Source organism: Vigna umbellata, chromosome 2, assembly GCF_029865625.1.
Source record: "Vigna umbellata cultivar VRB3 chromosome 2, Vumbellata_1.0, whole genome shotgun sequence".
NCBI lineage: Eukaryota > Viridiplantae > Streptophyta > Magnoliopsida > Fabales > Fabaceae > Vigna > Vigna umbellata.
In genome coordinates this window covers 5,191,995-5,210,913 of record NC_142166.1, presented here as the reverse complement: position 1 = coordinate 5,210,913, position 18,919 = coordinate 5,191,995, and the positions used below count along the sequence as shown (strand labels likewise).

Below are 18,919 nucleotides of genomic sequence, written 5' to 3'. Positions count from 1 at the left end.
AGGTGTGATATTTCAGGTTACAGTTGTTCAGATGAAATGAAATTGTCGATTTCTCAAATGGCATAACAATTGTATATATTCCTAGTCCTTATTGTACTTGTTTGTGACACTAAGGTATAATTTGTCAAAATCCACTTTTGTATGCGCAACAGAATGCATAAAAACCTATTTTATATGAAAAATTGATTCTTGCCTTCAAATACTTGAAGTGTAATATATAAGTTGATTCGTATCATACAAAGACGAATACCAGCAAAATAGTGAATGCCAAAAATGCCCAATACCAGTTTTTGTTCTAGGCTACAACAACATGCAGCTTGAACTCCTATAAAAGGCAAAGGAAAAAACAGTTCTAGCGAGGAATGCACCAAATCATTATGTACAGTAGGTGTTCCAAGTCTCTAAGAGCAGTTGCTGGCAAGTGGAATAGGGAGACCCATGTATCTAAGTACCTCTATTGATCATATATTATAGCTTACACATCACTATGGGCATCCAAGATGGTTAGATCAGAATCTAGAAACAATAAAAAGAACCAAAATGTTTGCTTAATGTGCCATACAACTACACTTAATGAGGAGTTAGAAATTTAGTTAGACAGATTCTGCACCATAATGTCCATCATGGGTGCTGCCATTTTCTTTGCTGAGTTTAGATTTTGGTAAAATGGAAGCCTGTCGAGGTGATGGCTTGTTTGATTGTTGCCTCAGATTAAGATAAGTGTAAATAGACATACCGGCAATAGCTGTGAATGCGCCACAGATACTGATTTTGCCAGGATTGGATCCAAAGAGATAAAAGTTTCCTAGAAGGAGGACACAGGTCTTGAATTGTCCAAGGACAACGTGGGAGATGGCGGATGTAGCCCTGCAAATTCAGGGGTTAGAGAGAAAATATATGAAAAGGCCAACCCTTTAGAAGATTAGTAGACCACAGGAACCACAGAAATTTGGATTCTTTGTTGAGCTTTTCGTGTTGTCACTCTGCTAAGCCTTCAAAATACATTCATGGACACTGATTTTGATGTTTTCAGATATACTAAAAGCATTTTTAATATATCAACATCAGTGTATTTTAAAGGCTTGGCAGAGAGACAACACTAAAAACTCAGCAGAGAGTCTGGATTCTAGACCATAGTTCATTCAGCCAAACAAAAGCAAGATGACAATAATGTTCTGAATGTTACAAAGATATATCATCCAAAACATAGCACTCAAATGCAAGTGGTGAATGAATAGATTACATTTGCTATACCAAAATTCATAGTAAAGAATAGTATTGTCACAACTTAAAAAACAAAATTGTGACAGTTCATTCTTAGTGCAAACGTCAGCCAGTAAAATAATAAAGTGCCCTATAAAATTTAACAGAAAATATTCTATGTTCTATACAAGAAATTGAAATATCTTTCTAAACAATTATTCAACAACTATAAATCTTACGTACCCGAGTGCTAAAGCACCAGACCACTGAAGTAAGAATCCAAGGATAGCTGATGCAAAAATTACCAAACTATTGCTGAAGTTCCAGTCAAAGGAAAGAACACCCGGTGGGTCTAAGCAGGGTAACATAGCAGCCAGGAAAATCAAAGTAATGGGTGTGGTTTTCCACATTAGCCTGTTTGATCAATCCACAAATTAGATAGGATAGAAAGAAATTCTCTCACAAATTGAAACTAAGAATCAAGAAGGGAGATGAAGATAAAAATTATAAAAGATGTAATTACTCACGACAAAGCAGTCCAGTTCTCTTGCTGCTGCAGTCTAGACCACAAGATTTTGTTTACAGCACTCGGAACAATCCATGCCAATGCTACACAAGCACCAAATACATGGAACTGAAGATCAGTCACAGTTGCCACAGCAACACCAATAGAGACCACCGATAATGCTAATGCCTGAAATGTTTCAAATTTTCTGGTAAGCATTTAAACCTAAAATATCACAAAAAGTTCCCAGAGGAAAACAAGGTGAAACTTTGCTCTGGAATATGGATTACACATGTCATTAGTAGCAAGAAAGTTTAGGCCAACTAAATCAACCAAAGCTCTTAGATGGGATGATGATAAGGTTTCCAAAAACAATACTCCCTTCAGCCTTTTACATAAGAAACAAATGAGCATAATTTTTACCTAGTTGTAAGAACTATCTATCCCTTTTAAGATGTATATCCATAATTTATTGTGAAATCTATTGATGAAATGCACACATTCTCCATGCAAGTGGATGCAAATATTGACTAATTAACAATACACGTCACTAATTGGTGGAAAGAAATTATCCCTTGAATTTTGCGTATTGTCACTAAATATTACAACTAAGTACTTTCTATGGGTATTTTTGGTTAAAGTTAAGGTATTAACTAAAACTAACTAATTTAACCACTTCTATTGGTTGATGATTTAGCTTCTTTTTATATAAAAGACAGGAGGGAGTATAATACAATCTAATAAATAAAAAGAATTATTATATGACATAATTTTGAACTGCTTAGATAGGATTTTGGATACACATATATAATATCATGTCTTATAAATAGGTCTCACACTTTGCCTCATGTAGAATGGTCGCATCAGGAACTTGATAAATGTTGTTTTAATTAAAAAAGTTATTGGTACAAAACTAGTCTATATTTCTTCCATTTTTATTACATAAAAGCTCGTATTTGGTATTCCTGCTAGATCCATATAGTCCTACTCATTTTTTTCCTTACGAAAAATAAATGCAAAACCAAAGTGAGTGCACATACCTTCGGGAAAGAAACTTTCTTCCTATATAATACAAATTCTGCAAAAACTATTGATGGTGTCACTGCAATCTTTGCCATCTGATAGAAACCAATGCTGAAGATATAGAAATTAAATTAACTGTATAAAAAAATACGTTAAATAAAAATATGAATAGTTTGTTACCTATTGTACTTCAAGCTGACATTAGCAAAGCCCGTGGATAGAGACATAACAAATCCAAGAGTAAATAAAGTAGACAATGGAGTTGATTTTGAGGAAGGAGAAGCCGGAAGGAGAGAAAATGCTTTTAGTAATGCCATGAAGAACCAGCTCACTACATAGTGAATTAGTGTAAGAAGTATAGGAAATTTGAATTGAACAGTTTGAAGCACCTAAAACAAAACAAAAACCTAAGAAAGTCAGCAAATAACAACCTTGAAATTTCAAAAGAGAACACAGCTTAAACCAGATAAAGGAGGAAAATGAGTAAACAAACCATTTTGTTCATGAAAATAATACCAACTGCAACCAGAAAATTGAAGGAAAGTGCAATAGCTGGACCACATATGCGTTGCTGTTGACGCTTTGCGCCTTCGGAGGAACGGAATTGATTAAAAAGAGAAGCTCTCACTTCTTCCAAAGCTCTTCCTGCAATTATAGGATGACTTAACTTTGAATTGAATGTTGAGTGTGAACACGAAGGCAGGGCCAGCATTAACCATTGATTGTCAAGAATTGTTTCAAGTAAAACCTATCTGAACTATTTGTGTATGGTTGTGTGGAACAAGATTAACTCTTCTTACTTTCCATAATCACTTGTAAGGCCACACAGATACAAGTTCATATTTTACATTTCAAATGTGAACTCAATTTCTACACCTACTACAAGTCCTTGATGGGATTACAATGAGGCACGTGGACTAGATTCTACTCTAGAATTAAATTTTGTTTAGCAAAAACAACACAGAAATATCTCCCTTATAAGCAGCAAAGTAAAGGAAAATACACAACACTAAAACTTAAAAAAGTATACACTATCCTTCATACAAGCTTATTAACATACTGAAGTGAAAACATGCTTTAAAAGGAACTAACCTGACCATACACCATAAATGAATGGTCAAGATTAATCCTCTCATGAAAGCATGCCTTAACCTGAGTAGGTTTCGCATATGGTGGCGTATCACTCTAAAGCTAAATTGTTGAGGTATGCAGCCATTGACAGAAATCTATACGCAGAGAAAGATTAAAAGAAAAAACATAAGCCTGAAACTCAAAGATCCAAAAGAAGTCCCACCTATATGCCTCTTCACCAAAAAAAGAATTGAACCTATCCAAAAAGTAACAGAATAAGAGAAAAATAAAAAATTGTCTCCATAAACTAAAATTAGTTTGTTAAAAGTTAAATCAGCTATTAGAGAAGTTAATACAAAAGAATTTTTATAGATTAGCTTATGCATAATCTAATCTTAACTTATGAATAATATTTTTCTTCTTATGGGTGTCTACGAAGAAATTTATGCAAACAAACCAAAGTCAACTTAATGCCATAGAAAGGCACAAAAGTGTAACATCCAAAGTAAAACTATCAACTTGAGAGCACAAGCAACACAAAGTATATCCTCATCAATCCACACAGAAGGCAACAATGCTGAATCTTCATTATGCACAGCGACCTTCACTGATCATTATCAAAGCACAGATAATAGTGTACCATCTAACCAAGCCTCAGTTGACAAAAATGGTTCAAAATGCTCCCCAAACACAAATGGGCAAGAATGTGAAAGCTAGAAGCAATCATAAAGTCAAGAAATTTGATGAAACAAAAAGATAAAAAGAGAACCTTTTTCGCCAGCATCGCTGTCTTTGCGCTTAAGGATCTTTCTGACGCCTTTCCTAATGAAGAAGCTAAACATTTTACAATTGCAAAGGGCAGATTGCTGAGACCAAACCCTAGAGAAGAAGTCCCAGGAAGCTGAGAATAAATAAGTAAATTAACGAATGTGTAAGTAAGTGAGAGCAAAGTGTGGAGTGAGTGAGTGTGTTCGCAAGCTAAACTGTTTCTTGCGCCGTGTTTGGTTGAATTCGAAATATGCAGAAGCGTAGACGGAGAAAAAAAGGAACAAGACAAAACAAAAACAGCAGAAAAAATAACAATGACACGTGGCATTAAGACCGATGACAGCGGAAAATGGCAGCTGTCGGAACTTACATTCATCATTGCGGGTGTTGTATATAATTACTTCAAATACCGGGTACCAGGTAAATTTTAGTATATGTCTGTCTGGTTTCACCGTCAACATTAGATTCTGAATTAAAATTAAAATTGATCATGATCTGGTGTGACAAAGTTTCAACTGGAAATATCATTATTAACATTACAGGAAAAAATTAGTTAGCTCTCAAATAGAAATCAATAGTATTTCCTGGTTAGACCCCAAATGTAATTTTAAATGGTTTTTGTACTGGACCAAAAATTTATTTTAAGATTTATTGTTCAAATTTTTCATAAAAAATATAGATATATAAATTATATTATTTTGAAATCCACTCAAAATTAACTTTGTTAGCACTCATTTAAGTAGACACTATAATTGCACATTGTTATTTGTTTGATTTAATATGTGAGCTATTTGAGGCGAAATTTATTTTTAATTTTAGTTTAATATAGTTATGTTGTTAAATATACAAAGAATGAATAATATCGTTTTCAATAGTATTATTACTCAATACTGTCTTTCAATAGTTTATCAGTTTATAAAAAATTATAGGTTTTTTCTTAAATTTTAAACTAGACTGATACCTTATGTAAAAGAAATACTAAAAAATGGCACCAAAGTCCAAATCTGGTGAAATTAATTAAATTTTATTAAATTTTGATATTTAAAGTTTTAGTGGTTATAATAATTAAATTCAGATTTAATAGAATTGACCTTCGTAGAAAATATTTATCCTTATAAAAAAATTATTAGCCTTTTCATGCGGATTTTAAAACCAATTTTTATATAAAATTAAAAAGACACGTATTATTTTGTTAGGTATTTTTCCAAACCACGTTTTTTAAACTTAAAAACAGTTAACTTGGATATAATGAGAAGATTGGTAATTTAAAAGAAAAATAAAAACAGGGAAGGACGAGATGAATAATTTTCCTTACATAAAATAAAATGAAAATTTTAGAAGTTAGTTAATTATTTACTACATCTAATAATAATAGAAACTAATAATAATATATGATTTATTGGACCACATTTATTGGCTCTATACAAAGTTGTTGCTCCTTTTTCAGTGCTGGGCCAAAATTTCTTTGTGTCGGCAGAAAGCGAAGTTCCCCGGTCTGAATATAAACAAAGCATGTATGCTTTTATCTAAAATATATTTTACGAGAGAGAAAAAATAGTGTTTCTAGAGAAAAATAATAATATCTAAAAATATTAGAATAATAAAATGTAATATAAATTATAGATTTAATATATTTATTGATATATTTTATTTTCAATATAATAAAAAAATACAATTTCAATACAGAAATTTTAAATCTACTAATTTTGTTTGAATTCAAGATAATTGAACTCGTATGTTTATTATTTACAATAAAAGAAGAAATAATATGCAATTATCAATAAATGAACTACTAAAGGTTTTATATTTACAAAGAGAAAACAAAAAATAAAAGGTTATTTTCAAGAATAGTTGCATAATAACTAACATTATTCAATAAATACTTCTGATTATTACTAAAGGTCAAATATTTGTTCAATTATCTTACTTATTACCAAAATTTAAATAAAATTAATAGAATTAAGTTTTTGTTCTAATATAATAATTTTTTTATTGTACTAAATATAAAATATATCAATACTGCTAATACTATTTATACTTATGTTAGTTATGGCTTCTATCTTACGTGGAGAAATGGTTAAAAGTATGTAGAACTTTTATCAATTATCTATGGGTTTAGAATTATACATTAAATAGGCTCAGTAACAGCAAAAAATGGTTTTATTCATGGATTTAAAGTTCAGTGATTGAGTGAATTTGACAGGATTTGAAAGTAAATTTTTTGTTGTTTATTTAAATGAATTTGGAGGTAAGTGAGAATGGATTTCGAAGTAAAATTTGGGAGAATTAGTGTAGGATTTGATTGATGTAACAGATTAAAAAAATTTACTTCCAAATTCACTCTCACTTATCTCCAAATCTACTCAAATAAACAACAAAAAAATTACCTTCAAATCCTCTCAAATTCATTCAATCACTCTCTTCCAAATTCATTCAAGTAAACAAAGTGAAAGAGAAAAAAAAGAAAAATTACTATATTATTTTCGGTAATTGTATCGTCATGTAGAATTACGAGGAAGGAGAAAGTTACCTCTTATTTTACTTTCTTTAATATTTTCCATTTTCTTATTTGGTTTGATGTGTTCTTATTTGGTTTGTTTTATTTTGTATAATTTTATGCATTGTTTATGTACTTGTTGGAGATTCTTTTCTATCCTTTGTTATCATATTACATTTCTTTATTTGGTCTAATGGTTTTTCCTTTTGTATTGAGAAATTTTCCATGTCAAAAATATTTTTATTTTATTTGTTTTCTTTATGTACTCTACTTTTATTGGTATTCCCATGTGTTTTTGTAAGTTGGGACAATTTTATTATGCTATTGCTCTATTGTTGTAACTAAATTTGTATTTGATATATTTTTTCATCATAATGACAGAGAAATTTTTGTTAAAGAATTTTTTTAATTGAATGATGGAGATAAAATAGTTTTTTTTAGTGGAGCAAATTATTATTTGAAAGGATTATATGAAAGATCTGTTATTTGTGAAGAATATGTATTTTCTTATATTTGGTTTCCAATGAGTTTTTTGAACATCAACAAACATATGGTTTTTTTTTAAATATTTTGTTGGTGATGTATAGAATCTTATTATTCATGAGGCATATTAATAATAGCGTAGGATAAATTGGAATTCTTAAATTATTCTAAACGAGATAACAAAATATTTGTACTTAATAAAAATTTTGTAATAGAGGTGCTTTCTAACCTTAACTTTATTCTTTGTGATAGTAACTTTTTGGTTACTTTTAGTGTTTAATTAATCATTCTTTAAGACAGATTAACAATTAGACGTTAAGATCTTTTGATCTAAACCAATAACTTGTGTAAATTTCTTCTTTTCCTACCATCTTTATCTTTATGATTGTTAATTATAAAGAATCAATTTTATTTATAAAATCAATTTATAAAAAGGTCAAAATTTTAAAAGGAAATTTTTTTTATTAAAGAAACCAATTTAATTCCCTCTTGATTTTTGTCCACAAGCAAACATTATGTTGCGGGATTCTAATAGTAGCAAAGTGCATGAAACCAGGGGGAGTTATTGGAGGCATAGAGTTTAGGGCTCACAACACTGGATATGTGAAAGTTAGGATTTGTTCTAAGAGTCACCAGATTTGCAACATGGGCCACTAGATTTGCAATGACAACCGATGGATCTTTAACAGAGACTATCAAATTTACGATGACAAGCCACCAAATATGTGACAATGAGCCACCAGATTTGCAACAATGCACCATTGAATTTGCAATGACGAACCACCATGAGACACTGGATTTGCAATGATACATCACCAGAGCTCAAGTGGGAACCACAATTGGAGTGATAACAAAAACAAACACGAACCACTGTTGCTTAAATGTTGAGGCACTCGAACAATTATGAGAGGGAGGTTTATGAATGCAAGAGTTTGGAACATGAATGAAAGTTTTGAATGCATGAAAATTGGAAGAGAATGAAGGAAAATTAAGGTCTATGAACACACAATGGAAATGAAGGAAGAGAGACTTTCAAAGTACAAAAACTAAGAATGAGAAAATGGGAGACCAAACATCCTGGTTTGAATAAAAAGGGAATACTACATTGGTTCTCCAGTATAACTATTGTGGTATATATTTTAAGAAATTAAAAAATATATTACATTGGTTCATCTAACAATGGATGTTATATCGTTTCCAATATTTACAAAAATGTCATCACATAAAAAATTACATTGTTTCTTCAAGATTGTTTCTTCAAGAACCAATGTTATATCCTATTATAATATCTATATTTTGCACTAGTGTGGGGAGAAAATAATTGGTGCAACTTATGATAGAACCTATGATAAAGCCTATTGTGAAACTTATAATGAGCCTATGATAGAGCTTATGATTCAGTTTTTTATGTGCAACATGTTGCTTAGTTGTAGTTTAAGCTTATGATGATTAATCATAATAATATTTGTATTGTGAATGAATATTCTCTAGTTAAGAATCTAGATGATGGTTTGCACGTGGAATTTGACTCCTTGACTGATATGCCTTATTTGGAGAATGTCATTTCCATTGTGAATAGTTTGGAGAGATTACAGTAATTAGATTAAACTCATAATAGTTCAATAACAGTTATTAGTCATATGACATACAAAAACACTTATTTTGTAAAAAAAATTAAAAATAACTTCTAAATGAACTAATATATTTGATGATAGAAAAGATTCTAATACTAAATATGATGAATCGCTTTAAACTATTAGAAAATTTTATATGGGTAAAAAAGTTAATATTAAATACTTTAAAGAAAAACTTCTAAAAACTTAAAAATATTCTTTTGTTAGATGTAAGAAGATTGACTAATAATAAATTTTTTAATATATTGACAATTTTTTTTCTGATATAAAATTCAAAGTATAAAATAATTTTAGCAAAACATATTGTAATAATTTTTTTTGGACTATGATTTATTTTTATTATATGTTTAATTTGTTATTTCGTTTTTTTTCTTTTTTTTAATAAAATATTAAGTCAAATATGAGTTTATTTAGAATTTAAAATTAAAAAATATAATTTAAACGATAATTTTGATAGTTAAACGAAATAATAAATTTTAAAATAAAATATTTTAATATTTCTTAATTTCGAGAAAACTAAATTGGTGATTTGTTTGTATATTTTATAAATAATTTAAAATAAAGAAATAAATGAAAAGGAAAATCCAAGTAAACTTCTAAAATCTTGTTTTCTGTGCTTTCAACTCTAATTTTGAAACTAACCAACCAATCACACACACCGTGTGACTCACTCACCCTTTCATTACATTTTCACACATAACAAAACCAACTCACTGCTCTTCTCTCGAGAAGCCCCGACCCGGAAAATGCGAGCCAAATCGGAGCCCGCGGCCCAGCCTCCCTCCTCCTCCGCCTCTGGTGGCGCTTCCTCCGGCGCGTCGCTGGATCCGATCTTCCACCTCCTCCGGGTGCTGCCCTTCAGTTTCCTCCGCCCCCCGCGGCTCCGCCTCAAACTCCCCTCCCTGACCCTCCCCTCCCCCAACGCCGTCTTCGCCCTCCTCCTCCTCACCTATTTCATGGTCGTCTCCGGCATCGTTTACGACATCATTGTGGAACCTCCCGGCATCGGCTCCATGCAGGATCCCTACACCGGCTCTGTGCGCCCCGTCGTCTTCATGTCCGGCCGCGTCAACGGGCAGTACATCATCGAAGGCCTCTCCTCTGGCTTCATGTTCGTGCTCGGCGGCATCGGCATCATTCTCCTTGATCTCGCGCTCGACCGCAACCGCCCGAAGTCCGTCAAGGTCTCCTACGCCTCCGCCGGCGTCTCCTCCGTCGTCCTCGCTTACGTTATGAGCATGCTCTTCATCCGCATTAAGATCCCCGCCTATCTCAGATGAACTCGTGCGCTTTAAGTCATTTGTAGTTTCACTTTTGATGAGGTTTCGTTTTCGCGGTTTCTAGGGTTGATGGAATTACATGGATATGGTAATTGGATCTGATTTGGTGTTATTTATATGGAATGTACTTTTTGGAGTAAAATTATTGTGTCACAGCTGAGTTTTCTTGTTTGTTTGACGTGCTCTCTGAATGTGATTTGTGCGTGTTGTTCGGATCGTGGTCAGTGTTAATTGTGGATTGCGGCATGTTTGTTTAGGGGCAATCGTGTTTGGTGAACTGCCTCGTTCTTATACACTTAAACACCCTATTTAGTGTTTGGATGTTTTCTTCATTATTACTATGAGGCGGTTAGATTAGGGATTGCAGACAATTCTAGGAGAAAAAAAAACTTGACATTGAAAATGGAAGTAGCGATTCCATTATGGATTGGCTGATTGTGTTGTGTGTGTGAGCTTTATCTATACTTTTCTTTTTAGTTGTTGTGGGATGATCTTGCTCTTGTTGATATGGTGTGTGTGTCCCTCTGTTTTGTGATTGAATGTCCTGCATTCTTCTTGCTTCAATTACTTAGAACAATAGTGGCTTGTGTTGTTGACCGCTACAAACCCACAATAGGCCTCTCTTGTACCAAGTAAATCTTCACTACTTTTCCTGTAACACTATGCTAGAATCCAGGTACTTCAAACATCAATTTTTGTCTTTGTTGTATTTTGAACATTAGACTTGTTTAGATGAACTTCTCAATAAACACTTTTAGGAGAAGAAAATAAGAAAAAGAAAATGAAATAAGTTTCTCTAATAACTAAAAGTAGTTTATAATATGTTAGAAATCGTCATTTAGTGAAACTAATATGAGAAATCTTTTACAGATTAATTTATGCACAAGATGATTTAACCTAAGAAAAATCTTATTTTAATTCTTTTGTTCTTTTCTTCATCTAGAATATTTATATAGAAGTTTATTCGACCATACCTTTTATAATAATCTTTCTTTCTTATATATGTCCTGGGATATTTGCAGCAGCAGAAAGTTACTTGATTATTGCTCACCCCTGCTGTTGATAATTATCATCTGGCTAATAGAAGGTGAAAATCTCCTCTTTAATACCCAGTTGATATTCCAAAGAACTTGCAATAGAATTCTAAGAGTGCAAGATTATTTTTTTTTAGTTTCACTTTCATATGATCTAAGTCAAATTCAAATCAATCAGTTATTGCAGTTCTTTCCTCATTACCAAAAGGCTTAACTCAAGTGGGACCAAGTTCTTTCTCACTAAGGCTTATTGGCCTCCACTTTTGCCTTCAATCCTAGTTCCCATACCAAGCCTTAGATCTCATTAGTAACCCTGAAATCAAAAGTTTAAAAATGACCACGCAAAAGGATTTTTGGTCTTGATTAGGTTTGCTCTTTTCTTCCCTCATTGTCTTTCTCCATCCTCTTTGTTGCATTTTGTTACACGACAGATTCCCCTTGGCTATGGAACTAATTTTCCTCTAACTTCCTCCCCACCTTGCATCCCACATGGTCCAGCATAGGGAGTGGCAAACCGGGGTACTACTGAGTTTTCTGGGTAATGTCTTCTCAATATATAGAACATGATTATTGTGATAGAAGTTGTGATTGAAACAAATATTAAATTCGTGTATATGCTGTCTTTCAGCTTTTTGGAGGAAGATTTAGGTTACAAATTAATTATGACCTGTGAAAGTCAAGCCTGTAGCGGTAAGGTTTGTAATCAATTTCATTATAACAAATAAATGTTATATTAATAGCCAATAAACCATGTCAACTTTACCGATATGAGGATTCCTCGCAATCAGTAATCCAATTGTTCTTCACCCGGAGATATATATCTCTTTCTTTGAGTGCGTTATGTTATATTGTTCCTAAGTTTGGCTTGTTGGCGTTTTGTAGTTTGTCTATAGATACCTTCTTTTTCATTTTTCTTTTTTTACATTTCTAAACCTAGTGACTGTGTGATCTGTTGTATACTCTTGCTTTTTAATGCTTGATATATGGTACTCGAATATCCTAATTAAGGGATCTTGGTGGCATTATGTTTCAGTGCTTACTAGTGTGCATACAAGTAGTTGTTTTTTTTTTGTTTTTGTTTTAATTTGTATTAAAAAATTTAATATATTTAAATAAATTATTTATTTATATTATTATATTTAAGTGTTATAATTATGTATAATTATAAATATAATATTTAGATAAAGAGTTGAATAATATGAAAAAAACTAAATAATTAATTATAGGTTTTTTTTATAACAAATTAATTAAAAAATATTATTATTTTAATATTGATTTTTATGTTAGAGTAATAGATTATAAAAATAATAGGAATAATAATAATATAATAATAAGATTAAAAAATAATATTTAGATATTAATTTGTTTATTTTAAATTGACACAATTAATTAGTGATGTGTAGTAAAACAATATTGTTATATGATTAAAATTTACAATTAAACTTTTGAGTCATATATTATATTAAAATTAAATATACATAAATCGTTATTAAAATAAAATGTAGACATATTGAATAATATGTGAAATGTAATCCTTATTCAAAAAGGTTAGAGAAAAATGAATTTGAGATTAATATTTTTAAATAAAAATATATGTAGATATTGTTATCGGACATTAAATTTATAATAATCAGATATTAATATGTATGTACTTGTTTATCTTTTTTGTTTAGAATGATAATATTGAGATTAACCAATAATATTTAGATATTATAAAATTTACATAATAATTTATTAGTGATGTTTATATTAAAGTGAAATGAGTATATATGAATGACTGTTCAAGTAAAACGTAGACATATAGCATAAATTTGATATTAAAAATTATGAATAGAAACATCGTAGATATAGACGAAGAAAAATATATTGAGAGATATTGGCATCTGAAATTAATATTAAGATTAAAAAATAACATTTTAATATGAAATTTGTATTAAATTATAAAATTACCATAATAATATATTAGGGATATGTAATTATATAATTAAAATTTAGAATTAGACCTTTTAGTTAAATATTATATTAAATAAATTTTTTATCATAAATTCATGGAATAGGAATTATTTGTTACTAATAACAACACCAATGATTTTAATTTATATTATGAAAGATAATATAATTATTAGTATGTTTAAATAAATAAGTTGTTTATATAATTATATTTAAGTGTTATAATTATAATATTTTAATAAAGAGTATGATGATATAAAAAAAATTAATCATGAGTGTTTATCATTTTAAACAAATTAATAAAAGATAAATATTATTCTAATATTGAATTTTTATATTAAAATAATAGATTATAAAAAGTACAATTAATAATACCAATATTAAAAATTGTAATGAATTATAATAATAATATTAATAATAATTAATTTTTTATGTACTAACTTTAAGTATAGTATAGTAAATAACGAGAAAAATGAATATTGTTTGGTATTTATTTGTTAGGAAATGATTTAATACCAATTTTAGTCTATATTTTGTTAGGTGTGTTTAAAGTGATATTATTTTTTTTTTCCGATGTTGTTCCATATTTTGTAAAAGCAATTCAAGTAGATTTTTTTTGCTTATGGAGTTTAAAACACTAACTTATAATTGTCACCCTAGCAAAATACGAATGAGTTGTCCAATTAGTGATTGCGTGAACAAGCTCAGCCAATGAGAAACTGCCACGTGGTAGTCCTCTTCCTTTCCAAATCAGAGATTCGCACAATTGCATAATGGTGTTTGCAGCACGAGATATGTTCTCTCCTTCTTGAACTAGGATTTTCAACCCTCATATGTGACAACGACTGGTTCTTCCATTGCATGAAGAAGCTCGCGGTGGTGTGATTAAAGGAGATTTCTATGTTGTGGTTCCTTCTCTGTTTGTAGGTCCGGAGATTAATGGAGATAATGTTCGCGTTTCTTTTGCGATGAAGAAGATAATGCTGCGAAGAAGGAGATGTTTATTGGACATGGTGGTTCGCAAGAACGCGATATGGGTTCTTCAAGTTCGTGGAGAAGACGAAGATGGAGGAGAATTGCTTGCGGCGCAAAGGTGATGAAGGAGATGAACTTGCCGTTGCGGCGCGATTTAGGTTAGTGCTTTCGAATGTTGGCCGTGGAGGTTCGAATTAGGCGATTTAGTTTTTTGGGCTTTTTTGATTTCTATGCTGGTTTTGAATCTAGGGAGAAGGAACTCACAATTAGGGTTCGAAGGGGTGAATCACGGTTTGGGATTTTTCTGCAAGCACCGTCACAATTGAACGAGCATGGTTACGGTGGAGGCGAAACACGATTTAGGGTTTGATGCATTTCTGATTTTGTGCAAGTCGTCATGAATTTTGAAGGTGCATAGTAAAAGTGGGTGGTGGTTCTACAATTCGGAACGAAGACGATATGATGTTCACGCAAGGAGGTTGATGGCGTGGTGGCTATGGAGGTTTGATTGCGCGAGAAGATGAACTTGTGGTGGCACTAATGGCGGCATGGTCGCCATATGGTGGCGCTTTGTATGAACCTTAACCCTTTCCTTTTACTCCATCACTTCAACTTTTAACATTTCCACATATTTTGTCAAGTCAATTGACCTGAACTTGCCACGCAATCACGGACAACTCATTCACTTTTCGCTAGGGTAATAATTACGCTAAGGTGACAATTACATTATTAACGTTTTTAACGTCGTAAGCAAAAAGAATTATTTGAACCGTTTTTACAAAATATAAAACAACTATAAACATCTAAAAAAAGTAGGATAATTTTGAAACACTTAACAAAACTAAAGACAAAAATTGATATTAAGCCTTAGGAAATTTATGCGTTTTGCTTTTTGTCTCCATTTTCACCATCTTCAGCGGGTGCAGATAAAGTCTCAAAAATACAGTGCAGTGGATTGTAATAAAATTCTGCTAAAACAAAACAGTACAACAGATAAAAGAAGTACCCTCGCATAAGTGCATAAAGTTTAATTAAGAGGAAAATATGAAGCGCCTGCATCAAAATCCAACACAGAAGACATTCAGAAGTTCAGGGCTTACATGGATAGTCAATCACTACAAAAATTTACAATTTTACCAGGGGTTATTTTTTTCGTTTCCGGCGGTTTTAACCCCCGGAAAATACGTTACCCGCGGTTAGAAAAACCGTTGGGAAAAGCTGTGTCGCTAAGTAATTTCCGGCGGTTTTTTTAAAACCGCCGGTATTAGCGGGGGTTTTGTGCAAACCGCCGGTATTAGCGGGGGTTCTATGAAAACCGCCGGTATTAGCGGGGGTTCTGTGAAAACTGCCGGTATTAGTCGGGATTTTCCTAAAACCGGGAATATGCAATTCAGATTTTTTTTCTATTATTTCTAATTTTGATAAAAACTCTTTAATATATCAATCAAATAATTTGAAAAATTAAAATTGAATATTATAAAATAAATAGTAAACATGTTTTAATACAACAAATTGTTCAAATAATGATTTACATTTATACCTAATTACACCTTCTAATAAACTAACATATAAACTAATAAAGTCCTCTTTAAAACCTATGATACAATAACAACCTCACATAATTACTTAAAAATTCCCATTAAAATACTCTAAAGTGTAAAATCCAGCAGAGTAGTTGAGTGAGCCCTTTTATTACGATTGACATTATCTCTTTTTCTCCTTTGATGACCCACTAGTATCCTTGTAGGTAACCTTAAAACAATATAAACAAATATTAAGCATCAAAATTTAGTACCCTAAAACATTGTACGTAATCAAGAAAACAAATGCCTAGTGAAAAATCAAACCTTGCACCGAAAGCTCCAACTTCTGGTTATTTGTTTCGGCATTCAAAGTTTCACTCGAAGGATCATTCCCTCATCCAATTATTGATGGGAAGCAACACTGGAATTAGTTTTCTTTTGAAATCGAGGACTATAATACTTAACAATCAAATATGTTTAGACAATAACCATAATATTATATTATCATCCAAAAAATCATAATATTATAATATCAAATATAAATTTCTTATAGTCAAAATAACAATTACATTAGTAAAAATTCGGACCTTGAATTTTAATTTCCAGCAAAGCCATCTTAGATATCCATCATGTCAAAACATTCATCAGGTTTCAACTGTGGAGGTGTGTGGCCGGAACCCTGAAATTATTAAAAGTAAAAAAATAATAGAACAAAGAACTAAAATATTTACAAATAAGTATATAAATCATGCCAACTATACTTTTTCATTAGCTTCCATGCTTGCTTTCTACCTTCCAACCAAATACAAAAACAACATTCTCCCTAACCCTTTACTCATCTTTACCTAAATGAAACTACAAAATTCTGAAACAGTAAGACTTTTAGCAAATTTAAGTATCAAATAGCAATACTTTTTGGTGCATAATTTTAAGTCAAGATGAAGGGAGCCTACGATAATAACGTTGTAACATACCACTTCTATTTTGCCCAGAGCATTTTCCAGCTTTCCATTTAGTCATTGATTTTCTGCTGTCAAAGCTTCAATCTGCATATATAAGACAATAAGCAAATTAATAAATATTACCATCCTTCTTGCAATCTACTTGGTTCCTCATAATTTACACCTACTTTTACTTCAATTCTCTCAATAAAAGTAAGCAATTGATTTTTGTTATTCATTCCTGCTTCTTGAAATCTCATGAGTTTTACTTAATGGTAGGATTCAGCTACAAAACAAGAAAGGAAGTGTTGACCAAGTCCTGTTGATGGATGCTGCAACGAAAACAATGATTGTGTGTGAAGCTTTTAAGGAGCCGATGCACAGAACAATTTTGTCAGTACTATTTCTCAATCGAAAGCATGGTGTGTGAATGTCAGCCAAATTAGAAAATATCAATCTACTGTCTTGAACTTTTGAAACTTATTATTTACTCATCTTCAGAATGGAAGTGGTGCATCATCATCAGGTGCAAGAGTGAAATCAGAGCAACCTGACTCTTAAAGCTCCATGTTGTGTATATTCTGCTTGTCTCCTGTCTTGAGCCCATATAATATTAGCAGCTTTTATGAGAAGGGGTAATGAATGAGCGATGAGATTGTAGAATGCCGCCACAGTCCTCTTGTACTTTGTGTATGTTAGGAATTAAATGCAGAATGTAAGTCTCTGATTTTCCTTTCCTAGTTCAGCTTGGTTTTGATCTTCATAGTTCGAATACTCATTGTTTTTCAGCAGTGTTTTTGTCAACATTAACCAACTAAATCAATAACAGAAGTTGTAAATTGATCAAAAATAACTCAATATATCTAACAGTTTAAACAACTATCAAACTAAGTTCAATCATCTATTTGCAATTTAAAACAACGTCAATTTCAGGGTTAAATACATTTCCCATACCAAATATTTTCTTGCAGTAATCTATATCATGGAAATCTTGGCTAGCTTCACCCAAACCCTATTGTTTAACTGAGAAAGTAGTGGATCATGAATATATCGTTTCTCAACTTCACCGTATATTGGTATCTGTTGATGAACCTTGCTAGAATGCTCTGATAGAAACATTTTTTTCCCAAATCACCACCAATCAGACCCATTTGATTCATCAACCACATGTTCCTCCCACTCACAAGCACCAATCCCCAACCAATCAGCTTCCCAACACCCTTGGAACTCAAAACCCCTTTCGCAACCCTAATCCTCGCAGCCCTAAAGGGAACCAATTCTCCTTGGGAAGCTAGCACATTTCTCCTTAGCCACGACGAAACAATCTGCCATCTCCGCCTTCAGTTTGATAAAAATTGCCTTCAGCAGAGTCCTCGACGCCACCGCCTCCACCTTGCCGTCTCGACTTCGCTGCCTCGACCTCGCCGCCTCGACCTTGCCACCTCAACCTCGACGCTCAACCCAAGCAGGGGAAGACACTCCACGAACACGAAGCAGGGGAAGATTGTGGTGCGGGGAAAGGGTTTGGGGGAAAATTTGATGAATGCAGCTGGAAGAGATGCTCCACGAACACGAAGCAGGGAAGATTGTGGTGCGGGGACGGGGTTTGGGGAAAATTTTAATGAAGGCAGCGGGAAAGGAGGGAGAAAATTAGGACACATTTAGGGAATTAAAAGGAAATAAGGTGCGGGAGAGGAGGTAATAATAATTTTAAGAGACTACCGGCGGTTTCATTAAATAACCGCCGAAAATATTCGGGGTTTTTAAATCCCCCGCAAAATAACCTCTTCTAAAATTAAATATTTTTGTAGTGAATGCATCTCCAAAATTTTAATTTGGTTTTCCGATTAAAAAATCAATTAATTTTCGAGAGTCAATTAAAAGTTTTATGTATTTTAAAAATTGTTAAAATATTAATCGATTTTCAAAAGTTACTCAAGTTATTAACTAGATTTTAAAAATCGATTAAATAATTTTTTTAATCTGATTTTCGAAAATCAGTTAAATCAATTTTGTCTTCGAAAGCAGATTA

The 18,919-nt window shown here is 31.9% G+C and overlaps 2 protein-coding genes and 1 long non-coding RNA gene across 6 annotated transcripts; 1 reads left to right on the top strand and 2 right to left on the bottom strand.

Moving 5' to 3' along the window:
• Positions 1-168: 168 nt before the first annotated feature.
• Positions 169-4,843, bottom strand: LOC124831063 (nucleotide-sugar uncharacterized transporter 1-like). The gene is made up of 7 exons (XM_047304949.2): positions 4,572-4,843; positions 3,225-3,376; positions 2,912-3,120; positions 2,749-2,842; positions 1,731-1,897; positions 1,447-1,617; positions 169-867 (listed from the first exon to the last, which is right to left on the bottom strand). Exons 1-7 carry the CDS (start codon positions 4,642-4,644, stop codon positions 594-596), a joined length of 1,140 nt encoding a protein of 379 aa, XP_047160905.1. The 5' UTR covers positions 4,645-4,843; the 3' UTR covers positions 169-593.
• Positions 4,844-9,827: 4,984 nt separating this feature from the next.
• LOC124831062 (uncharacterized) lies at positions 9,828-10,635 on the top strand. The gene has a single exon (XM_047304948.2). It carries the CDS (start codon positions 9,931-9,933, stop codon positions 10,462-10,464), a length of 534 nt encoding a protein of 177 aa, XP_047160904.1. The 5' UTR covers positions 9,828-9,930; the 3' UTR covers positions 10,465-10,635.
• A 5,237-nt stretch (positions 10,636-15,872) lies between these two features.
• Positions 15,873-18,533, bottom strand: LOC148203254 (uncharacterized). Of its 4 annotated transcripts, none has more exons than XR_015784516.1 (4): positions 17,076-18,533; positions 16,921-16,992; positions 16,271-16,625; positions 15,873-16,175 (listed from the first exon to the last, which is right to left on the bottom strand). It is a non-coding gene; the product is annotated as an uncharacterized LOC148203254 (long non-coding RNA). The 4 variants fall into 4 exon arrangements; XR_015784517.1 differs by having other exon boundaries at positions 17,438-18,533; XR_015784515.1 differs by having other exon boundaries at positions 16,921-17,701; positions 17,842-18,533.
• Positions 18,534-18,919: the final 386 nt, after the last annotated feature.